Source organism: Ascaphus truei, chromosome 1, assembly GCF_040206685.1.
Source record: "Ascaphus truei isolate aAscTru1 chromosome 1, aAscTru1.hap1, whole genome shotgun sequence".
Classification (NCBI taxonomy): domain Eukaryota; kingdom Metazoa; phylum Chordata; class Amphibia; order Anura; family Ascaphidae; genus Ascaphus; species Ascaphus truei.
Window position 1 is genome coordinate 516,254,415 of NC_134483.1, and position 26,832 is coordinate 516,281,246.

Below are 26,832 nucleotides of genomic sequence, written 5' to 3' on the forward strand. Positions count from 1 at the left end.
TCTGAATCAACTGTTGCACACAGAGTGTAATTTACATTTTCGGACATATTTTGCTACAACAGATGTGTGGGTTAAGAACACACACACACACACACGACCTGGCAGAAATATTAACATATTTTTGCATATTTCTTGGGTGGTGGAAGCAGATAGATATGATTGCAATTGAGTAAGGGGTTAATATAACTAATTGAAAGTACCTTGCGGAGAAGAAAGGCGAGTTGGATAGAGTAGCCTTCTGTATTAACCCCGGTTGCGTATCCAAGTCACGTGCTCACTTGAGCGCTGTTCATGACAGATGGTATATAGGTATGGATTGAAGGAAGATATTGTTCACTTTAGGAACCTTTGCGCAGGTGAAAAGTGGGCCAGCTAGAGAGCTGTGCAAGACCGCCAAAGCGCCATACCCAGCACACCCTCCTGTTACATTACCATACAGAAGGGATTTAGTGCTGGTTCACACTCATAGTGAGTCTTTATAGGCTTAGGAAGTATTGTTTGTGCACATCTGCATTCAGCCAAATCACCATCTCCCATACCGGTATACAAGGCTAGGGACATAGTAGGGGCACCCACTTGTCCGTACACTGTATAGCCTTCGTTACAGGGATGTTAGCAGGATTTGATGTTTGGCTGTGCACACAGAAATATTTTGCTGTTGCCTACATACGAGTTATACACTCGGTCTCTACCAGCGTTTTTAGGCTGGGGACATTGTAGGGATACCCACCTGTCCGATCACTTTATAGCCTTAGCGGTAGGGCCATTTATCTGCTGATGCCCCCAGGCAGTACACGTTCTTGTGTGTAGCTGCAGTATAGGATTTTCCATTCCACCCAGCGGATTGGTTGGTTTGTCGCATTTGCCTGGGCTATTACCCAGGTATTATCTTCTTGCAGACCCCACTGGGGGAGCACCTCTAGTAGTGTGTATTAATCGTCACAATTGGGGTACTTTATATACATCAGACCAGACGTTGGGCTGGAAAGTGTATTACCTAGTCCATTGGATATATCTATCCTTTCTGGTACATTTGTGTCCCATATATATTGGCCATCCGACCAGGAGGTCTAGCGGCACGTCTCCACTCGTGTATTCCTATTTTAACCCCCATTATTTTACTATTAAAAATATTTTTTAACCAATATACATTACAGTCCGTGTTATTTCTTATTTCCGTAGTCTACCATCTATATTTGTATAGTACTCCCTCCAGAGTGACATTGAGTGCTATTATAGGGGGACTTTACTGGATCACTGGCCCATCTGGGCCTAGTGGTATCCAGTTAGTTGTCTTTTAGAAAAACACATTTGCAATAAATAATTTTTGCATATGCGTACTCCTACATTTGTTTCATTTAGACTTAAGTTAAATCAAGAAACGGACACTGCTGCTTACTTTGTGGTAATAACACAGTAACACAATCTACTGAGATGCATTCAAAAATAGAACTTGAAAAGCAGACAAACGAGTCTCGTGATGAGATAAATCACAATTTTGACACTTCAGAGTGCAGCTATCTAATTAGCTATGTCCACAAAACTACTACTGTTGATGTCCTTGATTATATTAGTATTAAATGCGTCTTGGCAGCACTAAATATTTAGGGACTAAAAGCTTAGCCAATAAAGATTTATATATTTTATCTCCGTATTATCCCATGCAGAGAAGTAAATCTGTACACATAGTAGCTATGCAACACAGTAATTCAGCCAACATACTAATAAACTCATGAAATCAGAGGGCAATACATTTTATCAGTAGAGACAAGCCTCCTACCCATAAAATATATCAGAACTATTAGAACTACTGTGTCTTTCTAGGAAATAGGTTTTGCCCATCCACCAAGCGAAATGAACATGGTAAATCAACTAGACACATTGGGGGAGAGTCACAAAAGCCCAATAATGCGTTCTCCCGCTACTTAACATGCAAACCCAACATGAATCTTCCTCGGGTGTCGGCACTGTACACTTACAGAATATAGATTTCTGAGATTATTAAACTAATTTGTTCCGTCGAAAAAGGAGGACAGAATGCATCACAGACACATTCTTACTGGTACTTTTATACCAAGCCTTAAACAATCATTTTGCTTTCAAAAGCCTGAAAACAAATGGCATGAAATCTGTGTCCACACATGACTCCAGGCTGCATGAAAAGCAAGTTAGGGGGGTAAAAGATGTGACTATTTGGCGCTCCCCAAACACAAAAACACAGCAGTAAGGTTACACCACTTTGAGGTGTAAAAGATATTAAGTGGTTATAAAAACGGTATATAGATATACACAGATGGATGAAAGCCAAACAACTGCAGGAATCACTCGACCTCTAACAAGTAACAACCACATTCCCTCAGGAATACAAATGCAGAAAGGTGAGGGAGTTGCTGGTTAACAGCTGACCACCGTGGTCAACTGTTATCCATCAACTCCCAAACTTTTCGGCATTCGCATGAAAAGCAGGTGTCTAACTCTGAGGGAGAATCATGGTCCCATTCTGGCTCTGACAAGTCTGATTCTGCTATGCGCACCTAACCCCGACAGCAGGAATTTTCAGGTTGGCCTGCGGGAAAAACGCCCTTGAAAAATTAAGGAAAAAAAAAAAAAACAAGAGGGAACTGCACCTTTAATTTGGTGTGATATATATATATATATATATATATATATATATATATATATATATATATTATATTCAACACGACCCCCATTGTTAAGCACTTAAAGAGCAGCCTCTATATTTAAAAAAAGTAACTTGATATATGCAGTAAAATGTAATACTAGGAAAGATGCTGCCAAAATTAAAACATATGGTCAAATCTCAACAGAAGCGGCGACCAACTGTTGATGGAGCCAATGGGAAATATAAAATGATGAACAGAACTGCTATTAAGAATAATAAACTAAATCTATACTTGCTATGAGAAATACAAAAAAATAAAGCAGTGTAATCACCAAATGAATAACCTGTGTCTCTCAAAGTGAGAAATAGTGAGAGTGTGAAATGACGCTTGCTCACGAGTATGAGTGCAAACTAAGTAGTTGCCAAGATAGAGAAATAGAGAGAAGAAATAAAATCTGTAAATCATCGGTGTGAGAAAGAGAAGTGACGAGACGAGGGCGACATGAGCTCACCCTGTGACCTGCTGTAACTATCAATGACTGATTCTAAACAATGTATACATTGAGGAATGAAAATAATACTGCAAATGTGCTTAGAATATGATAAAGCTGCAAGTATGGGGATAAATCCTACACTCAGTCCCTACAGTGTATCAAAAAATCTGCAGCGTCTTCTACTGCATGACTGCTTTCTATCTAAAGCGCCTAAGTCGACCTTGTGACATCGTAATGGCCCGATACACGTTTCACTCCTGAGAGCTTATTGAACGAGGGACCCAAATTATTCCCTGTATTATTTTAAAAGGCTAGTTTATGAGTGTTTAACAATAGTGTTTTTTTTTAACTCAGTTTTTGTAGTTATCTATCCCTAATAGCAGCCATCATGGACATATATTAATACTTACAGCAGAGCAGGGATACTCCACATATATAACCAGTGGATTACAGAGTATTCTAACCAGTGGCATACAGAGTATTCTATCAAAACAGATTGCATGTATTGTAGAGCAGGGGTGCACAAACTTTTTGCCCTGCTCTCCCCCACTGCACGCGACACCCCTCACCTTGAAGCAAGTGTCAAATGACGCAGTGGGGTCATTTAACATCACGTGACCCCGCATCGCCAGAAGCCATCTGAATCAAGCTAAGCTACTTAGAGGCCTCGCACAGTCACCCGTCATTTAATTTAAATGCCCTGGGGGGGGGGTGAGGGGGGAAGAGGACGGGAGAGAAAGAGCTTGGGGCCTTTGTAACCAACGCACCCCCCAAAAAAAAAAATCTTGCACACCCATGGTTTTGGAGTATAAGGAAAACTGGATCCTGCTCAGCAAGATGCATTTTATTGAAGTTAACTCACTCTTTTTTTTTTTTTTTTTTTTTTAAAGGACTTCATAATTGTTCAAAATCCTCTCATGGACCGTCTAATCTAGAAAAATCCCCCCCCCCCCCCCCCATGACGTGAATGGAAGAGAAGGGGGCTCTCCACTTGTGTTACAATCTTGGTCACCGCTCTGAGGGAGCAGTGAAAGATCTCTCTCCCACTACAAAATGAGCAATGACGACATGATATGTCATATACGTCACGGGACCCCGAGAGTCGTGGCCCACGTGACATTCGGGGAACGTCAGAGGCACGCAAAAGAATAAAACTGCAATAGAGCCGACCTACGGAAACTCCCGTTGAAGTCAATGGCGGTTTCCGTGCAATAGTGCACAGATAGGCACTATCGCAGTATAATGAATAACCCTCTATATATGTTGTTATATACAGTATCGCCGACAATGTACAAATCACTGTACATAATCATACACACCAGGATTCCCTTCCCCGAAGAGCTTACAATCCTATGTTGATGCCTGAGGCTCAAGGAGATTAAGTGAATTTCGCAAGCTCACAAGTAGACCAGAGTTAAATAATTATTTCCAGCATGATCGTGCGGTTTGTCGGTACATGGAGAAAGCTCTAGCCTTTCGCGACGCTCTCTTTAATTATAACAAGATAACTAAGCCATTGATAAATGGTCTGTGCAGCAGATAAAAGGATAACACTCAAAGATTTCTATCCCAAAATGAACGTTCCCTACTGCGGTAAAGATAAATAATAAAAGGAAGATTAAAGTAAATGAGAAAAATGTATTAAAAACTTCAGTTCTTTATCCTTACGCTTCTACTGTAAAAATATTATATTATACAGAGATGTTAAAAAATAAACTCAATGGCAATAAAGACAAGAAATTGGTTGGTGGACAAATGGATGTTTTTTGCGAATATGTATGGCTTTGAGTTACTGTGCCACTAAAACAGTAGGCCACGGTATGTCGAGTTCTAGAAGAGTGAAATAGTTTCCCTGTAAACGCATATTTATAAATCGCGGTGGCGAGAAGAAAAATTGACACGAATTGTACTTTAGTGACACCATTGGCGTATCTAAATAGGGTTTCTAATATCCGCCGCTTAATAACTCAATGTGTTTATTTATGAAAAAGGTCTGCGGAATCTATCCAGATTGTTTTAGATTTGAAGAAATGTGAGCAAAATTTCAGACTCTAAATTTCTAGTTAAAACTCTGTTTTTATTAGCTCTTTCAACACCATCGCCTATTTGAATATGCAGCTGACCAAACATGGTTATTAAATGTCCATTTTTTCTTGTTTTCCCCTAACCCCCAGCCACCCTGATGTGATTACCCGAGTATGGGTGGGGGGGGGGGGAGTAAAATGAAGGTGTCCAATCAATGTTTAGCCTACCTGGGCTAGCAGTCGTCCAGAAATACACTCCCTCCTCTCCCCCCCAGTAACACACACACACACATTCTCACACACACACACACATTCTCACACACACACCACTTTTCTGAGGAATTATGCCATTTATGGGCTCATTGTATATCAGCCACGGCGGCCTTAAACTGATATAAAATAAGCCCCATACATACTTAAACAGAACCGAAACATTATGTACTTCAACATCCGCTACATACAACACTTCTGTTTCCTAACAAGCATTTATTAAAGCTATACCATGCATATCTTTGTGATCTTTTGAGTCCGCCCTCTTCTGAGCATGCACGGCAGAGATGAAGTGGTGAGTAGTGGTCTATGCCCATCTCCATGTGGAGATCCTTAAAGACGCCCCTTACACTATGTAACGTGGCGGTCAAATCAGAACGTTTAAAATCAAGGCCAACCTTAAAATCAAAACGCTCACCACTTTTCTCTCTCTGCTTTTGCATTCAATGTTCATTTCCTTATGCATCGTCATGGCAGTTTCTAATTTCTTTTTGAGGTCAATTGTGCGTTTAAGGCAGTTATCATTTACCCCTGCCTTAGTAAATACCTGTAAAGAAGAGAGAATAAATAAATAAACCTTGCTTGTCAACCGAATAAAGCAACAGTATCCCATAGATAACACTAACAGGTACAAGGATATATGGATATGGATATATACTGTAGATATTTATCAGTGGGGAACAAAAATAGTTTAAGAATAAATTTAAATAGGGGCCAGCACAAATTATTTAGGAGCCAGCGTTTGGTAAAGAAGGGAGAGCTGTCATGGCATTCCCCGTCAGCAGCTGTGTATCAGAGTTTGCGCACCACAGACACCCCCTCTCCAAGTTAGCTGCACTGGGAGAAATGAGAGCAGGGGTGGGCATAGTCCTGGAACACTCCGGCTCCCCTTCGCACCCGTCTCCAGCACCTGCTCCCTCTCCCCCTCCCTACATTCCGTCGTATGAGGTGCAGTGCTGACTGACCTGTCAGTAAGCAAAAGGCTGTACCGTTGCTGGTAGCAGCGGTGACTGACAGGTCAGTCAGCACTATGCCTCAACAAAGGCACCAGGATTTTGTTTTTAGGTGCCTGGGATTTTTCCATCCCCGAGATAGATATAGATATATATTGTGTTACACTAATGAAGGGGAGGCAGATCAACATAAAGTAAGTCCAAATAGAAGTTTGTTTTAACATATGACTCATTTTTCTGCTTGCGTTGTTTCAAATGTAAGAAAGTGTGTGACTCAAGCGGTTAGCCAGAGAGGTTTACACCTTTACACCAATCCAGACTTGGTTGATTTGCCAAAAATACAATATTATTAATATATATATATATATAGGATCCGAATAATGGGACTCTAGTTGATATACTTTGGGGCTTTAATTGTTTGTGCCTGTGAGTAGGGATTGCCTAGTGACACAAGTCTGTATTAATTTGTGTGCGCGTATGTATGTAAACATTAAAACAAAATAAACTATACTTAAAATTCGGACTATTAGAAAACTAATAGGTTGATATGATGCAATTGTCAGAATTTTCATATATATTATACATACGCGCACACAAATTAATGTAGACTTGTGTCACTAGGCAATCCCTACTCACAGGCACAAACAATTAAAGCCCCAAAGTACATCAACTAGAGTCCCATTATTCGGATCCTCAAACCCTAAAAGGTTCCTATTTAAACTATGGTCAGTAAAGAGCATTCAAATGAAAAAGAATGAATAATCATGCTACACAAATGTACAAGTATGGAGTACTAATTTTAGAAGGTGAGGAGGTGCTGGCTAGGATCAATGTAATAGAATTATTGAAAAGAAATAGATCCCTTCTGCTGCCCTCTTTTGCATATCTCAAGACTATAATAAAACTTAGGGCCTCATGCAGAGAGCAGCGCTATTTAGAATTGGAGAGGGGGAAAAATTTAAGCTTTTTTGGAGAGTTTTTATCTCCATATGCAGAAAGGGCATAAAACTGCCTTTCTGCATATGGAGAGTTTCAACCAGCGCTATAAGCGCTGTTGAAACTAGTGGGGAAAAAATGGGGTTTTTTTTTTTCCCTCTCCACCGGCCGCGGAGCGCCAGCTGCTTGGTGGAGAGGAAAAATGTTGAAAATCGCGCCATTTTTTTGGCGCGAACAGCCACTAGATGGCGATCGCGGCTCTCTGCATATGGCAGGAAAAAAAACTGGAGAGATTAGAAACTCTCCAGCCGCGCGGCGAATTTCAAGGGAAAAAAAAAAATGGCGCTTTTTTCAAATCTCGCCATTTTTGGCTGTTTTTAGCGCGATTTTCGCCGGAAAATGGCGAGATTGCTATTAGCGCTGTTCTCTGCATGAGGCCCTTAATCTCATAAAGGGACTAATGATTTAACTATTGGTCCGAGTATACCCCCTCCCCCGCCCCACACTTTAAATTTATTTTAAATCAGTTCAAGCGAGGATGTATGTGTCTTTATTTTACTTTGCACTATTTTGCACAAGATGAAGTTTTATTAGTCTTGGAAGTATTGAAAAGAAGCGACACAAGGGATCTACAAGTTATTTTCAATAATTCCACTAAAAAGCATACATACATTGACAAAATGCAGTTTAAAAAATTATTTGAAACCATATTTATTGCAAAAATGAAATTCAGTAACAAAAGAACTTACAAAGTACTCTCAATTTGCTTTGTTACAGGTGACACGGAACCCACTTAACCCGACTAGAAACAAACTCCAAAAAGGAAACAAAAACCGGACATGTACCTGTATCCAAGACTGCACCGCCGGCCAGTACTTGTTCTTAACAAGTTTGTGTGCGTCCATCAGGTTGTTTACTATATCGGTATTATTTTCATTTTCATTCACTTTCAGTTCTGCGGAACAAATAAATTACACAATTGGATCTTGAAAACTACCACCCACCACCTTTTTTTTGTAATCAGGGTGTATTACAATGCCCGAGGACACACACATGAAATGCAAAAGGTCAGATACTCCTTAGGGTGTCAAGTACATGGAACAGGGGCTTGGGAAGAAGTTGCTCATTATAATTATTGTGTTCCACAGCGAATAATTAAATATAATATACAATTAGCATGTTACCTGTTGGTATATCAAGACTGAGAGTGTACTTGTGAGATCCAAGGCCATGGTCCCTGATGAATGGTTCTTCCACATCTTCATAGTCAACATCTGATTCTTCATCAGAGTCCAAGTTCCTCGAGACTTCCCCTAACGTTTCCTGAACTCCATTCGCACAACTGCTGCGGGACAAGGAGAGAGGAGGCAAATCCTTGCTACAACACGGCTGCTCGTCATCCACATCACAAGAAAGAGGGGGCGTTTGCCTGGCTGGTTTAGACTGAGAAGAAACTGCTTCATCTTTATTGTCCTTTTTCAATGAGGAGTCCTTGTCCTCACTGACCACAGCAAAATCAAGTGGGTCTGGCAACAAAAGTTTAAAGCAGTTCTCCATCTCCGTCAGACTTGATTGGATCTCCTCCAACATTTCTATTTAAAGCAAAAAAATAAAAATAAAAAAAAAAGGTGGTCAATGCTCCAAACACCAATTATCCAATACCTTTTAAAGGACCGATATAAAAACAAGAGAACTGGGAGGTTCTAAAAGTTCTGTATGAACGAATGACACGAATAATGCACTCTCTTACAAGGTATCAGGACTGGTTATACTCATAGCTCTAAGTGGCCACATCATCATTGTGCGGTATTACGTTGACTAATCTCTTTCAAATAAAATGGCATATGAAAAGTACCTATTCTGTCAACACCGTGGGGTGAATAATGCTGAACCCAAGCACAGTTTCACTTTACATACATTTTAAACAGGCAGTGCTGTTTTTTTTTTTATTAATCTGAACCACTAACCAAAACCTGCATGCTTCCCAAACAAACAATCTTACGTACATATTTATATATATAAAATATTTCACCCCTACCGTGCTAATGGGACCTGGAATGTGTGGCACAATTTCCTTACCTTCCATTTCTTTCTCCGCTTTCTTGGCCTTCTCTTTATAAATATTTTCTAAACGTTTCTGCTTTTCTTCTTCCCTCTTCCTGTCAGCCAAAGTCCTGGATGTCACGTCCTGAAAATCCACCTGAAAAACCAACCAACCATTAGCAACAGAAACAAAAAACTATTTTGACTTCAAAGATTTCTTTAAGAAACCTAATGACATTGCGAAGGTGCCACCACGGAGTGACAATGAGCCTATAAATGGAGGGTAAACACTATCGAGATTACCTTTTTGTTCCGCTTTAAAAAGTGGTAGCCCAAAGACAGTTTCTTGTAAGCCTCCCCAAATTTGTCATGCCATCCCTGCACCGCTTTAATTGTCATGTTCTTCAGCTTTTGAGCCACTGCTTTGGGAGGCGGCAGCGGCTGCTCATAATCTGTCTCAACGGTGAGTTCCAGGAACTCCTGGAAGTTGGAAATCAGCAGCGTCCGGAAGTGATGAGACCGCGCAAAGAGCGCGTCGACGATCTGAAAAGCGGACAGGCGGATCTCGGCATGTTCCTGATTCAGCTGAGTCATGAGGAGATGGTACACGTGATCGATATGTGCATCTGAAGACCTTAAAAAAGGGTTGAGGAAGAGAAATAAAAGCCAACAGTGATTACCGTCTGGACCTGAAACTGCATTCGTTGGACATATTTAATATCCGTAGCCTCTGAAATGTCCAACAACATCTATTTTGCAAAAACTGTTTGGGGAGGTTTAAGCCCCCTTTCAAAAATTATTTTTCAAAGTCTCTACACACTCGCTTTTCTTTGTGTGCTAAATATTTCATATAAAGTACTTTGCCTTGCAGTCTCTCAAAAACCCTTTCTGGAGTAAGCCTTAACAAGCCTTTTTCTTTTACACAACGATTCCTTATGCACGGCAACATTGAAGATAAACACCCGTTTAGAAGCTCCTACATTTGTATTGTATTGGATGTCTTTATTTATATAGCGCCATAAATGTACATAGCACTTCACAGTAGTAATACATATCATATAAATAACAAATAATATAAATCAGGTCATGGGAATAAGTGCTTCAGACATAATGTAACATTAAGGAAGAGGAGTCCCTGCTCCGAGGAGCTTACAATCTAATTGGTAGGTAGGGAGAACGTACAGAGACAGTAGGAGGGAGTTCTGCTAAGTGCGTCTGCAGGGGGCCAAGCTTTATGTATCATGTGTCCAGGATTATCCAGTGCTATTCATATGCATCTTTAAGCAGATGTGTCTTAAGGTGGGTCTTAAAGACATCTAGAAAAAATGGCTACCATGTCCTATCAGTAATGTTATAAAAAGGGCTTAGGCGATAGCATTCTTCAGTATTGTAAAAATACCCCAAAAAAGAAAGTTGCATGGGGTATTGACTGATACAGTTTGCATCTTCATCTTAGACCTGATGAAGGGTCGGTGTTGACCTTTTTCTCTCCACCTCCTTTTATAGATTTTTTTCAATTTGCAAACGGCATTTACAAATGGCTTTTAAGATCAGATGTTTTCTAAGCCTGATATTTCTGTGTTCTTTTAGAAGCATGCAATCCTGTGCCAAGACAAGCCATACTTGCAGATTTTCTTGAGCTCCTTCAGTTTCTCTGGATTCAGCTGTGGTTCTCCAGATGTAGTAAGCGATTCCACCAAGTCACTCAGTTTCTCATCCATATTTCTAAGTAGAAAAGACAAAGTGAATAATTTAAAGATTGTGGAACTCAGAAACAGAAAAGGGTGACAATTGTGTAGTCGATAGATTCTTACAACTGTAATATTTCAATATCTCAGTATGGGGCATAGTAACCATTTTTAATCCCTCTGTAATATTGGCCAGGCAAATACAAATCTGTTTGCCTGCATGACCCATGCCCACTTTGGTATGACCAGGGCACAAGGTCAAAAGGCGTTGCCCATTAACCCTTTCATTGCCAGTGGGTCTGCCATTCATTGTAAAGCGTATCTTTAACGGCTGCACAGCATTGCCAGAGGGAAGAAACATTTAAAAATCAGTCTCTGTAATTGCAAATAAGACACAGAAAACACACGGGTTAGCTGCAGGTCTCCGCTAGATCCTCTAAATCGGCATCATTTGCCATGTCATTAAGACATTTACAGTGCTGAAGCTGTAGACAAGGATTGTGGGTAGTGACATGCCCATGAACACACTGGGCATGCTACTTTTAGCTGTAGGGTTCTTTGTACACATCTTGTACAGCCTAGCCTGGGACAGGGAATTACTGTATCAGTGGATCCACCTTAAGGACAGTTGTTCCATCCCTTTAGACTCAATATACTGTATTGTGTATTCATGTTTAGTCTGTAAAGCGCAGACACCAGCATTCACTAGAATGAAAAGCAGGATTTTAGTAACGAAAAGTTAAGGCAAAGAGTAGGTGAAAAAGTTACTATGGAATGATCGATATTGATGGTAAACGTGAGTGACTGATCTCTAATAAGACCTGTCAGTCAAAAGGGATATTTATCATACACAAAAAAGGCAATTAAACATAGCAGCTTGATTTGGAGTTATACAAAAAATAGCATCAGGAACAGGTATGACTTCAGAAAATAGCCAATTGGACACTTAAGATCCATACAGTATCCAGGGAGCAAGTCTTGTGCTTTCCGTCCTGTCAAATAACAGTATGCTTGCTACCTTGGATTTCCCAGATTTGATCAAATTACAATCAGATTATTTCATGCTGACACTCATGATAGAGATATTCAGATCCCAGGTGTGCGATTCCCTCATATGATTAGATCTCAGGTGTGTGGGACTCTGTAAGAGGGGCAAGCGTAGTAACAACAGATAGAGCTGTTGGGTGTCGGCCAAGTGGTAGTTAATCCCTGTCTGCCTTCCTGCAGTGCTACTAATCAGCCCACCTGAGTGCAGCAATGGTTAAAAAGACAGGAGAGGGAAGTGTTTGCCCCTCTCCCCTGGTCAGTGTACAGACCACGTGGGACACCAAAACATCACATGAGTACTTGATACAGAGGGACTTTGGTCACTGAAAACCCTGGACTTTATGCTGCTGGCCTTTGGAACCCTGGATTTTGTACAAACAACAAAGAAGCTCTGGCAGCTTAAACAATGTGAAATACTTTAAAAGAACAGTATAAGGCCGTGCGTATAGCGCTGGCGACGCGACCGATGACATCATCGGTCGCCACCAGCAAAAGGTATATATATAAAAAAAAAAAATAACGATGGTCGCCAGTGACGTCACTAAAGGGGGCCACACAATTTGATTGGTTTAGAAAGTCACATGTAGCGACTGCCTCTAAATATATATATATATATATATATATATAGTCTGAATGCTCAAAAAGGGTGAATAACTATAAGCAAAAATGTTCGCTAGTGAGGTTAACCCTAGTAAGCAGTATATTATAGCCAGTGTGTGTGGCAGTTATTAGGCACCAATAGTATTATTACCACAATATAATACCACAAAACTAGGGGTCCCTCTATAATCCGCTAACTAGGATCATTCTATCTAGTGCCTACTAGAAACTCGCATGCAAGCAGCCTGAGGTGAAGTGTAAATAGGAGCACTAAGACTGCAATGGTAAGGCCGTGCCTATAGTGCCGTCGATGGCGACGTCACCGACGAACGTTATGTTTCGACGGGTGGCGGCGCGGGATTCCGGCAATTTGATTTGTTCAAGGGCCGTCACGTGACGCGACAGCCCTTGAAAAATCTAATTTTGCCGGCTTCCAGTTTCCGCGACTGGAAACTGGCAACATTTGATTTTTCAAGGGCTGTAAGCGCACGCAGCAGTGGCAATGTATTTGTTTTCGGACGACGTTGCGTCGCCGTCACTATAAGCGTGGCCTAATAGTGATAAGCTACATGTAGTGGTTAGTAATTGTAACAGATAAATAAGGTAAATATCACATAATTATACCACAAAAAAGGTATTCGTAATTAGCTTAAACCCCCCTTTCCAGCGCATACTTAGACATCTCATGAAAACAGCCTGAATTGGGATATGCTTAACAATATCTCATACAAACAGATTGAAAGAATCTGTATAATTCGGCCACTATATGTAACCATTTACAGGCATACCCCGCATTAATATACGCAATGGGTCCAGAGCATGTATGTAAAGCGAAAAATGTACTTAAAGTGAAGCACTACCCTTTTCCCACTTAATGATGCATGTACTGTACTGCAATCGTCATATACGTGCATAACTGATGTAAATAACACATGTGTAACAGGCTCTATAGTCTCCCCGCTTGCGCACAGCTTCGGTACAGGTAGGGAGACGGTATTGCTGTTCAGGACGAGCTGACAGGCGCATGCGCGAGCTGCCGTTTGCCTATTGGGCGATGTGTCCTTACTCGTGAGTGTACTTAAAGTGAGTGTCCTTAAACCGGGGTATGACTGTATAGCTTATTGCAGGTAACTATATAGCTAATATATAAGGAGTAGGCACACAAAGTGGGTTATTAGCCATGGGGCACGGCTCAACGGCCGTGTCAAATTATAGCCCACGTTTCAGCTGATACAAATTGTATCTTGAATGACATTTTGCCAGTATTGCGTTATAGCACAGTCATTTTATAATGATTAAATAGCACCTTAGCCACAGTGGTTTGTTCTGGCTGTTACTCCCCTCAGGACACATGCACGAGCATCATGACGTCGGCGCGCATCACCGACGTACGTTTCGCGCTTTTTCATAGGTGAGAACCACCCAGTCAGCAGTAAAGGTTTTTATACACTTTTGTTCTCCAATGTAACAAGGTAAGTGTTAACCCCTTAAAATGCTGGTTCATAATGTAAAGTATAGAGATTACAACTCTGTTAGTAGACAGGACACTCTAGTAGTTTATTTTAAGGATTGCTCCTGTTTCTAGTGCTCATTGGTGTAAAAAGGCTTATATTAAACATAAAATAAAAATTTACTCAAAATCCATTCCTGATTTTGTTAAAATCACAGAAGGATATTAAAACGATATCTTGTGATCAATCTGCAATAGGACAAATTTATGCATAACTCTACGATTGGCACATATGATTAGCATTATCAGAGGATCTAAATACAATGTGTGATAGTGGATCCCTTATAAACAATATATATTAGTTGTGCCATCTCAGTACATCGAGATGATAGGTGCACACAAATATTTACGTCTCATCTGAAAACAATGAAGTATGATCTCATTAAAAGAAGGGGAGTGAAGGGGAATTGTACCAGGAAGGCCGTTCTTCACACAAAAAGGTGAAAAATCAAATCTCTCATTTCAAGCCTTGGGGAGCCAAGTCCCCAGGTTACAGATCCACCCTGCAAAAAATCAATTTATTCCAATTACCTCCTCTTAAACCAGGTGGTACATGCTCGATGCACATGAATAATAGGCCCGATGTGTCTCGCTGATGAACATGGTTTGCCAGAGGGGTATCGAGGTGATTTTGTATTGCACCAAAGTGCTCTAGAACCCTCCGTCCTAATGGTCTGCTGGTTTTCCCCACATACTTTTTTCGACAAGTGCATACCACTTGATATACAACTCCAACTATACGACAGTTAATAAACTGTTTAATGATGTAATTTCTGCTGTCATCCCAGTTGGAGAACGACTTGGTAAGATGTAAGAATCTTCAAGCTCTACACCCTTGACATCTAAAAGTTGCCTATCGACCTATTGGTCAGCCACGTGTCTTTAGTGGATGCAGTGAAGTGGCTGTGAACAAGTTTATCCTTGATGTTTTGTGCTCTCCTACTCACTAGGGTTGCTCTAGTTTGTAACACCTGTTTCAAGTCATCATCCTCCAAGAGGATATGCCAATGGCGACTTAGAATGCTCTTAATTTCGGACCATTGATTATTATACAGAAAGTATGCGGTGAAGGCAACACTTACGTTCATATACTAAGGCCAAGTCCATAGCGCCTTCGCCCATGCGGAGGCGTGCACGGCCGTGACCCTCTTGAAGCAGGTGTGGTTTTTGCCCATGGTACGCACGCCATCCGTGGGCGTATCTAGGGGCGTGCCAGTGACGTCACGGAGCTGGTTTGCCCTCAGTGGGCGAACCGCTCACGTGACTGGCCTGTCGCGCCAAGTAATCAGTTTGAACTGATTTTTTGCGCAACACGTGCCCCCTCCCGCTTCCGCACGCACACAGCATGGACACAAACAAGGCAGTCTGTCCCCTCAGCGTGGGGACGCATCCGCACGGTCTGCGGTACCATGGCCCCAGCCTATGGTGTAAAAAAAGGTGCTGGGGAACAAATGGAGAGACCCCAATTCTCTCCTAAACAAACTATGTAACACTCCTGCTGTTCCCAGCACTCCAAAAGACAAGAATACTGATAGTATAGCAATAAAGAGTGTGTATTGCAAGACACAACAACATGTAAAGGCAAACAGGAATGTAAAAAATGACAACTAGTATCACCCAACATGAGGGTCTAGTAAATACAGGTAGTAAGCAAAGGGCTATGTTACTTGTGATCAGTGCAGTAAGATCTGTGTGTCACACTATGGTATTAACACCTTATTATACAACCTGAGCAGGCAGCTGAGATACTCATTCTTAGTAAAAGCTAAGCAACAGTAAGCAGAGGATAACCAAGACAGAAAATCCTGTGACTCGGAGTCACCAGCCGCAGCTACACCGCATCAGACAGCCCTCCTGAGAGCAGAGAAGTCCCTGTGTTACAGCCTATGAGACCGGCAGCAGCTCCATTGGGAACCTGAAGTACAGACTAGCGCAGTGTGTACATTACGTGTCAGTGTCCGTGGCAGGCTGCGGGGTGACTCCGTGCAGTCTGTGCGACTGCTTTATTCTTCTTGTCCAGGGGTGCCATCAGGGGGGCGGGGCATAGCAGCACTCACTTCCTGGTTACATACCATGCGTGTGACATCATCCAGCCTGTGTAGCAATGCTTGTGCTTCATGCTGGATACTGGGCATGCGCAGAGAGGGGAAAGGATGGTCCTATCAGGATGGCGGGGGCGTGGCTGCAGAAGCACAGACTCCTCCTTGGCCTATGTGCTGTCAGGAAACCTCACACAGACACACAGAAGGGATACGCAATGAGAGGGGAGGTTAATGTTGTTAAGATATATTAACCCAACAACTAGGGTAAAGTTAGTGGTACCCTTCAGATACAAATGAACAGCCAACACATTTTACCAGGCATAAGGTTGAAGTTAAACAATAATAAGACCTGTGGTCTATGACATGTACAGGTGGAAGGGCAGAGGTGGGCAGAGGCACCAATGGGTATGATAAGATCTACTGCGAATGTAGGAGGTGACGTGCGGACAGGCTAGGAGGGGACTTAGGGACACTCCTCAGAGTGACGGGGGCACCAGCCCCCTGTGATCTCACATTTCCCTCCCCCACTCACTTTCCTCCCCTATTCCCATCCAGGCTGGACCCGCAGTCATTTTTTTGCATTCCTGTTTGCCTTTGCATATTGTTGCATAATGTTGTTGAGTCTTGCAATACGCACTCTTTATTGATGTACTATCAGTGTTCTTGTTGTATTTTGGAGTGCTTCGAACACCAGTTTGTTACTGTACATTGTTTGTTTAGGAGAGAATTGGGGTCGCTCCATTTGTTCCCCTGCACCTTTTTACATCTCCGGCTTTGTCCCCGCTGGCGCTGAGCGCACTCATGCTTAGAGAGCTCTCCAAGCATGAGCGCCGGGTGTCCTTTAAAGTTTCGCAAGCGCTCGCGGGGAGGGGGTGCGGGGGGGAAGCTGAGCGCGCTAGAAAGTTTAAAAAATGTGTTTACTTAAGCGCTGAGCGTTGGTGAGCGTGTGTGCACGCGCATACCCGCGCGCGCATCGCGTGAGCAGGGACTTGCATATATATATACGCAAGTCACCTCGCCAAGCGCCGCCTGCTCAGCGAACTCAGCGCTAGCAGGGACGCAGCCTTAGTATTCCATCTATTATATGAACGGAAGCGCTACTTTTACCACATGCTTTCTGTATGATTCCCCTCCATAGGCGCGCACCCATTACGGCTGCGGCCAGGCAGGGAGAGAGCTCGCTGGCACTCATGGCGATGATGTCACGCGCTCCTACTCGGCCGGGCGATTTGTGGCAGGCTAGGTGCGCGCACGGGGGAGACGTGTCAGGGGGCGCAGCCAAGACAAAACAGCTGGTTTGCCCTCATTGGGCGAACCGCTCGCATGACGCGCGGGCGGCAGATTCAAATTTGCTTGTTTTGGCAAGCAGCTAAGCGCAGCGCATGCTCAGGCGCTTGCTCACGCTGGCCACACACATTGCCACAATGTGTTTCACTGCGGCCAGCGTGAACGCGCCTGCCCGCTAAGCGCGACCCTGGACAAGGCCTTAGGCATATGTCTTTTATTCAAGAGCCTGGTGCCTGACCAGCCGGCTCCCACACTTTTTCATATTTAAATAGTGACATAACATGCATTGCAGCGCTCTGTTTAGGGATTTTCTCCAGATAGATCATGCTCCAGACACACGTAGGGATCTTGAAAAACTACTTCAATACAGGGTTAATTTGGAACTTCACGCCACAACATTGGTGGAATACTAACGGCTCAAGCGCATCCCCAGGGGACGTCGCTGCCCATTAGGACCCAATCTTTTCTCCAATCAGATTGAGTATTGTGAGAAATGGGATGGGATTTTGAACAAGTGCTCACTAGACTTGATCATTCTAACAATTTAATATATTCAGAAGGATTTGATTGACTCAAATTCACGAATAGTCGAGCTAGAGGAAACACTTAAGAGCACATTGCAACCGGCTGACATCAGCCATCTTTGGAAAAAACTGGATGAGATTCTAGTGTTTTACAGCAGGAAGAGGATTAAATTCCTCCATGATGCAAGAGATTATGCGCATGACAGAGTCTATACTTGGGATTCTAGATTTAATGAACAAAGTTGCAGAGGCCAGAAAACGTCAATGAGACAGCAGTCACAGTCAGTCAGAACACACTGAATTCAATACAAGAGACTCATCATTCGATGGGGTTAAGGCTTCCTATAGAGCGGAGAGAAATCAGAAGCAGAAGAGACAGACACGGCGGGCTGGTCGAAGGCACAAACGGGTTGGTTTAGTCAAAGAGAGGGGAGCGAATAAGGCAACGGAATTGGTGATTAATATCTTTAACACTGCAGTGCGCAAACTGGGGGGTGTGCCCCCCAGGGGGGGCGGGAGATTTGTCTGGGGGGACACGGGCTGATGCAGAGGTCCTGCGCTCTTCCCCCAGGCATTTAAATTAAATGCCGGGGATCGCGTGAGGCCTCTGCAACTAACTTACCGGGATTCTGAAGAGCTGCAGGAACGCATTCCCATGGCAATGCGGCGTCAAATGATGCCGCGATGCGGAGAGACCCAATACGTCCATCTCCATGGCAACAGGGTCATGTGCCCACACCCTGGTGGCAGGGGTGGAGGCGTGGGGCTCCTGCTCCCGTTTCTCTGCTGTTACCGAACCCTTCCTATTCCCCCCTCTCTTGCTTTTCCTTCCTTTGAGGCTCACACAGTCCAGATCTTCTCTCCTCTCCCTGTCCACGTGGCGGTCATCTATCACCCACCTACCTCTACTCATCTCCCTTCTGCCTTTCTCTCTCACTTTGAATCCTGGCTCTCTTTCTTTCTCTCCTCAGACTCCCCTGTTCTTCTCCTTGGGGACTTCAATTGCCACATTGATGACCCCTCTCTCCCTTGGGCTTCCTGCTTTCTCTCTCTAACCTCTTCTTTTGGCCTTCAACAGTGGACTGCAGCCAGCACCCACAAGGATGGCCACTACCTAGACCTGGTTTTCACTAAAAAAAATTCTCTCACTGATTTCTCCATTTCCCCTTTTCCTCTCTCTGACATCACCTCGTCTCATTTTCTCTCTCTCGCTTCTCCCCCTCTCTATCTAGCCCTCGTTTCTGCAGAAACCGGCGCTCTATTAACCTACCAGCTTTTGATTCCACTTTACTCTCCTCACTCTCCTCTCTCAGCCATTCTTCAAACCCTGACAACCCGGTCAGGAACTACAACTCTGCCTTGTCCTCTCTTGATCTACATGCCCCGCTTTCTCACTGCCATCCTCGCCCTTCTAATCCCAGGCCCTGGCTAGATTCCCACACGTGCATGCTGCGTTCCTCCACTCGTTCTTCTGAATGCCTCTGTAGGAAATCTCACACACACTTCCTTCACTACAAATTTATGCTGTTCTGTTTCAACTCTGCCCTCTCTCAGGCTAACAAACCTACTTTTCATCACTAATCACCACGCACAAGTCTAACCCATGCCGACTCTTCTCTGTCTTTGACTCTCTACTCAGACCACCCTCGGCTGCCTCCTCTTCTTCCTCCATCTCACCTCAGGACTTTGCTAACTTTTTTAAGGAAAAGGTGGAATCCATACGTCAGAACATCCCCTCTGTTGCCTCCTCCCATCCCACACCGCTTCCTAACTCTCCTCCTGCCTTCCTTGACTATTTTTCCGCTGTCTCGGAGGAGGATGTGTCACTGCTGATCTCCTCTTCTCCCTCTACCACCTGCCCTCTTAATCCCATTCCCTCCCATCTCCTAAAACCTCTTGCTCCTTCTATAATCCCTACGCTCACACAGATTTTTAACTCTTCCCTCTACTCTGGTACCTTTCCATCCTCCTTCAAGCATGCAACAGTTGTACCATTACTCAAAAACAGCAAGCTTGACCCTACCTGTCTTTCTAACTATCGACCTGTCTCCCTCCTGACTTTTGCCTCTAAACTCCTTGAACGTCTTGTATTCTCTCGATTGCTACATTTTCTCAATACTTATTCTCTCCTAGACCCTCTACAATCTGGCTTCCGCACTGCTCACTCCCCTGAGACAGCCCTCACTAAAATAACTAATGACCTCCATGCTGCCAAAGACAGAGGTCATTACACTCTGCTCCTATTACTCGACCTCTCTGCAGCATTTGACACCATGGACCACCCTCTTCTCCTTCACATTCTTCATACTCTTGGTATACTCTTGGTAAGACAATGCTCTATCCTGGATCTCCTCTTACCTCTCCCATCGTACTTTCAGTGTCTCGTTTGCTAACACCTCCTCCTTCTCTATCGATCTCTCTGTGGGGGTACCCCAAGGCTCTGTCCTGGGATCTCTTCTCTTTTCTCTGTTCACACTTTCTCTAGGTGACCTAATCACATCTCTTGGGTTTAAATATCACCTCTATGCTGACGACACACAAATTTACCTTTCAACCCCTGACCTTACACCTGCTGTACAGACCAAAGTTTCTGAATATCTCTCTGGGATATCATCCTGGATAGCCATCCACCGACTTAAACTTAACATGGCAAAAACAGAGCTCCTCATACTTCCTCCCAAACCTGGCCCTACTACCTCCTTCCACATTATTGTTGGAAGTACCATCATTCACCCAGTAGCCCAAGCGCGCTGCCTAGGGGTCACACTTGACTCCTCTCTTACATTCGCCCCTCACATTCAAAACGTATCTAAAACCTGTCACTTTTTCCTCCGCAATATAACAAAGATACGCCCTTTCCTCTTTTACTCGACTGCTAAAACTCTGACTCAAGCCCTCATTCTGTCCCGCCTCAATTACTGTAACCTCCTGCTGACGAAGAGACAAAAACTTTCACTTCAACATATTACTAAAGATCACCCGGTTGATCAGGGTCCATTATAAACAAATATTGAGTTAATGGTCAAGTGTTATAAATTCCAGGAAAATAAAAACTGGAAAATGTTTTGGAAGAAAAGATCTGACATGTTAGAACAGTTACTGTATCACCAGTTGCTTCTCTTGTTCTATGCATTATAAGTCTCTGCAGCAGCTGGAAGGCTGTATATTCTGGTCTTGTTAGTATGGTAAATGTCTGTTGCTGTTAGCCAGTTAAGAAATATGACTCTTGGATGACTACACTCCTCCTCCACCCTCTGTGGGTAATTATACCCAACCCAATAAAACATGTTACACACTGAAGGATGGTAAAGGCCACAGCTCTTTATTAAATAACCATAAAACAGTAAATATGTATAAGGCCAATAAATATCCATTTGAGGAACTCAAATCTTGACTAACATCTGACCTTGCCAGCCAAAGGTCCCAAACCTCTTGCCTTTGCTTTAAGTAGGAGGATTAAGATTATAAATCAAATGGCATCTTTAGACCAAGAGGTATGTAAATTTTAGGTGGCACTTTATAACCATGCGACTGTATGAGCTCCCCCAAGCACCCTGAGAGGGGGTCTTAATACCCCATCCATTCAAACCATACACACAACTCTGAAAAGGCCTCATTCTGTAGTGTTTGATTTATATGTGCGGTGACAACTAGAGTGACACATTCTTCCCCCAAATTCTAATTCTCTGCAAAGAAATTGCACGTTTTTTTGCATTTTCAAATTTTAGTGATTTAAAAAACAAAATGTGTTTTGTATATTACTGTATTTTAAACAGTGTGAATACTCGAATATTGGAAAATAAGCGAAAGTTCAGAAATCTCGAAACACAACTTTCGCTTGTAAGCGAAAGTTTGCAATTCACAAAACATAAATTAAAAAAGCGGCAAAAAAAATGTACACCATATTTGCGATTTCCTCTAACCCCTAAAATTAGGGAGGTGTGGTGTGGAGGGGAGTGAGAATCGAATTTCGACAAATTCTTCCATCTGAAGGAGTGGCTCAGTGAGTAAAGACATTGACTCTGGCACAGAGTTTGAAGCAGGGGAACCTGGTTCAATTCCCGGTGTCGGCTCCTTGTGACCTTGGGCAAGTCACTTTATCTCCCTGTGTCTCAGGCACCCAAAAAAAACCATAGACTGTAAGCTCCATGGGGCAGGGACTGTCTGCAAAAAAAAATGTCTCTGCATACCGCTATGTAAATGTAACCCCTGTTACCCCCTCCCCCCCCCCCCCCCCCCCTGGGAGAAGGACTGAATTACTGTCTAGTGTGGTGCTGAGCCGTACCTGCTGGTTCAGGAGAGCTGAGTCTGCCGTGGTGGTAAGGGGCAACAGGACAGACTTTTGGGTGGTCTCTGGGTTCATGTTCATGGTGTCAGCGCCTCCAGCGGTGATGGGATTCTTGGTGTATGGATGTCAGTCCCCACCACTGCACTCCGTACCCCTCCTGCCCAGAAACTGACACCCAGGCAGAGGTATAATGAACAGGTTGCTTTATTGGACATGCTGCACAGCTCTTCTTACAGCATAGATGTTAGGGTCCAATGACCCAGGAATTCAGGAGGGTGCTGCCCCGATAGTATGGGGCCTTGAGTCTTGATGACCCTCAGGCCCTTAGGCGGGCCAGCTCATCCAGCAATGGGAGAGTCTGACAGCCCATGCTCTTACCTTGGAAGGCAGAGCAAGACTGCTCTAACTTTGCAACACCCTCTCACTCAGCTTCAGGAAGGGGTGGTCTCATGGACTGTACCCATCACCGATAGGCCATGAGTTACCACCTTATTTCCATCACTGACAAGTGGTTGAAAAGGGGGGTCAATGGCCCATAGATTAACCCATGAAGGCCCTGAACTAGGGATTTACATCACAAGCCCACTGTGGGGAAAAGAGAGGTACTTATGGACATACCATGTTACATAAAAACTAGCAGCTATACTAGAACAAACAATTCTTATTATCGCTAGTACAATGTACCATCATGGACACTATAAATACACAATGCATTACTGTAATAAAACTATATATATACAGTGTTTGACAAATCCGGTCCCCCGCACGCCCCGGGCGACTGGATTTGACATGGTGACCTGTGTGGCGACCTCCTATTAGCCCAAGCAGCATTTTTTTTTTTTAATTTTTCCTGCTCGCGCTGGAAGAAAAAAAATTAAAAATCCTCCTATTTGATTGGTCTAACGAGACTTGGCACACTGACAATTTTTTTTTTTTTGGCGCACATCCAGGCTCTATATGAGCTCGCATGGAAGCGGCCTTCCTTTTCAATCTTGATCCTTTCTGAGCACGTAAGTACTCTCCCATACCCTCACACCCCCCTCCCATGTCCCTCCTTTGCGTCTCCCATACCTCCACATGCCTCTCCCATACCCCTCCTATGCGTCTCCCATACTCCCACATGCCCCTCCAATGTCCCCCCACATGCCTGATCCCCCCCACATGCCTGATCCATCCCCACCCCACATGCCTCTGATGCCCCCCCACATGCCTCTGATGCCCCCCCCCCCCCCCCCACATGCCTCCGATGTCCTGTGCAGCCCTCCGATGTCCCGCACGGCCCTCCGATGTGCCCCACGGCCCTCCGATGTGCCGCACGGCTCAGTTTCTTGTGTGTGTGTGTGTGTGTGACTGAGTGTGTGACTGAGTGTGTGTGTGACTGAGTGTGTGACTGAGTGTGTGTGTGACTGAGTGTGTGTGTGACTGAGTGTGTGTGTGTGTGTGTGTGTGTGTGTGTGTGTGTGTGTGTGTGTGTGTGTGTGTGTGTGTGTGTGTGTGTGTGTGTGTGTGTGTGTGTGTGTGTGTGTGTGTGTGTGTGTGTGACTGAGTGTGTGTGTGTGACTGTGAGTGTGTGACTGAGTGTGTGTGTGTGACTGTGAGTGTGTGACTGAGTGTGTGTGTGTGACTGTGAGTGTGTGACTCTGACTGAGTGACTCTGTGACTGAGTGTGTGTGTGTGACACTGTGACTGAGTGTGTGTGTGCAGACATACACCCACAGCCACCGTCACCTGCCCACCCACAGCCACGTCACCTGCCCACCCACAGCCACCTGCCCACCCACCTTCTAACCCTCCCTCTCTCTGTCACTCATTGTCTCTCTCTCTCTCTGTCACTCTCTCTCTCTGTCACTCTCTCTCTCTGTCACTCTCTCTCTGTCACTCTCTCTCTCTCTCTGTCACTCTCTCACTCTCTCTCTGTCACTCTCACTCTCTCTCTCTGTCACTCCCTCTCTGTCACTCCCTCTCTCTCTGTTACACTCTCTCTCTCTCTCTCTGTCACCCCCTCTCACCTACACTCTCTGTCTCTCTCTCTCTCACCCACACTCTCTCTGTCTCTCTCTCTCACCCACACTCTCTCTCTCACCCACACTCTCTCTGTCTCTCTCTCACCCACACTCTATCTGTCTCTCTTACCCACACTCTCTGTCTCTCACTCTAGATCTGGATATCTAATTAACCCTATATATATCTTAACTGCCTGTGACAGGATGAATGAACGTCACCAGCCATATACCTGGCAAACCTATGTTTAGGTTTGCAGTGCAGCAGTGATGAGTTTAAGCTGCAGTTGAAAAACGCTGCTTAATTAGTCTGACCCCAGCTGCATAATCAAGGTGTTTTAAAACCCCCAGGCTGTACACACATGCAGGCTAGCTTGTCAGGAGACAGGACTGAAATACTGAAGAGATTACTGATATAAGGTCTGTTTTTCAAAGTACATGTGTGATGAACTGTCTGTGTCCTGCATGCTGAAGAGAAGCTGCCTTGGTTTCTATGCTAAAGAGAAGCTATTTTGCTTTTGTCTGCTGAAGAGAAGCTATTTTGTTTTTGTATGCTGAAGAGAAGCTATTTTGTTTTGTGTGCTGTATGTTTTGAAGGCTCAATAAAGAAGCCTTATCAAGAGAATCCGCGTGTGTGATTGCATGTACCCTGCAAAACTGCCCTATTCCAACACCGAAATAAATAACCTATACTACTATCTTCCATTCTTCGATTGAAGTTCCAGTATATACACACCAGAGTCAAGCCTAATGCCACTGATCTCTGAAACGCCTTATATAGATTGATACCACATGTGTCTCCACTTGACAGAGTATCTACAAACACATTCAAGTTATGAACTTTATTTGCATATGTTGTAATTTTATTTGTTCTTTATTACATATTGAACCTGCGCTCCTCTACACCTTGAGGCATTCATAGTTCCTCTGTCGGCAAACTTTAAACCTCATTTTTAAGCCCCCAAAGTACACCCAATTCTTATTTTCCCAAATGGTAAAAGCTAGAAATTTGTACTACATTCGGGTGAATAGAGGTTGTTAGGGAGTTTAAATGCCGGGTGATGCAAGGCATATTATTTCAGCCGAGAAAGAGTTGGATTCACATGGAGCAGGGAAGGCAGTCTTTGTCGGAGTGAAAGATACATACAGGTATGTAGAGAGAGAATGTAAAACAAATTGACAAAGTGAGAATAGGATGCAAGGAGGTGGGGGGGGGGGGGAAGGTCTGACGTAAACAGCACTGGGATCTAAGCAGCCATTTTAAGTCAGCATCCATCTTAGGTGCCTCATATTGTCATGTCTATTTGTCTGCACGAGTGTTGGTATGGAAGTTAGTTTAAAGAAATTTTTTTCTTTTTCTGCTCCTGAAGTTTTAAATGACATTAAGCTGTCCAGCTAAGCCACAAGACCTTGAAGAGGGGAGAAAAGCGCGAATGTTATGAAAATAAAAGATAGATAACAAGAGCGTCTCGCATTCTGAGGGAGGTTCCCATGAAGTCCCGTATGTAGAGTATAGGTCACCGGCCTGTATAAGGTGTTATTGCTGAGTCATTTAAATTCTAATATGAATACCATAGTACACGTACACTGAAATAAACTTATTTGTTATCCTGCAAATGATCCTCAGATGATGTGTCTTATTTATTCACAACTTTCACAGATTGCGCTCTGAATAGGGACCCAAATATACCGGAAGCTGAGCACTTGAAAAAACCACTCCTCGGTCACTCAAATCTGAGCGCTCATAAGAATCAAGGTCAGTCACCGACCCATGGCAGTCACCCACCCAGGCAGGCAGCCAACCAGGCAGTCACACAGTCAGTCAGTCACCCAACCCACCCAGTCAGTCACCCACCCAGTCACGCACCCACCCAGTCACCCACCCACACTGTCAGTCACCCAGTCAGTCACCCACCCAGTCAATCACCCACCAACCCAGTCAGTCACCCTCCCAGTCAGTCACCCTCCCACCCAGTCAGCCAACCTGGGCATTCAGTCAGTCAGTCACCCACCTGGGTAGGCAGTCAGTCAGTCACCCACCTGAGCAGGCAGTCAGTCACCCATGCAGGCAGTCAGTCACTCACTCACCCAACCGGGCAGTCAGTCACTCACCCACCCAGGCAGTCAGTCACCCACCCACGTGCCCCTGCGAAATCAGTCCCACCACCTGCCAATTGAAGGCCCCCTCCGGCCAGTTGAAGGCCCCACCGCCTGTCACAGGCCAATACTGAATCCCCCCCAAGGCCTTTTGTCACATTGGATGTAACATTTGATATCTTTGTCTTTTGTTGAAAATATTAAAATAAACGGATTGCATTGTAATGTTTTTTTCCGTATTACAATAAGATGAAAACAGTTAAGTTAAAGTTGCGCGCTAAAAAATGTTTTCCGTGACCCTGATTAGGATTAGTACATTAGCCACAGAAGAGGGCCCGGCCCCGGGGGAGTAGCGAGCCTAGCAGCGGCGGAGGAAGGCCCAGCTGGAAGTTGTATGCTATATCCA

General features: G+C 43.9%; 1 protein-coding gene across 4 annotated transcripts in view; it reads right to left on the minus strand.

Moving 5' to 3' along the window:
- UVSSA (UV stimulated scaffold protein A) overlaps window positions 1-16,248 on the minus strand; it is a 65,334-nt gene extending 49,086 nt beyond the window's left edge. The window contains exons 1-7 of one of the 4 annotated variants that reach the window (XM_075571238.1): window positions 16,137-16,248; window positions 10,967-11,068; window positions 9,647-9,977; window positions 9,380-9,500; window positions 8,485-8,892; window positions 8,146-8,255; window positions 5,830-5,958 (exon numbers count right to left, since the gene is read on the minus strand). In XM_075571238.1, coding sequence (XP_075427353.1) covers window positions 5,830-5,958; window positions 8,146-8,255; window positions 8,485-8,892; window positions 9,380-9,500; window positions 9,647-9,977; window positions 10,967-11,064 — 1,197 coding nt within the window. In that variant the 5' untranslated portion in view covers window positions 11,065-11,068; window positions 16,137-16,248. The other 3 variants (XM_075571242.1, XM_075571248.1, XM_075571232.1) reach the window with 3 other exon arrangements.
- Between the last annotated feature and the right edge of the window lie 10,584 nt (window positions 16,249-26,832).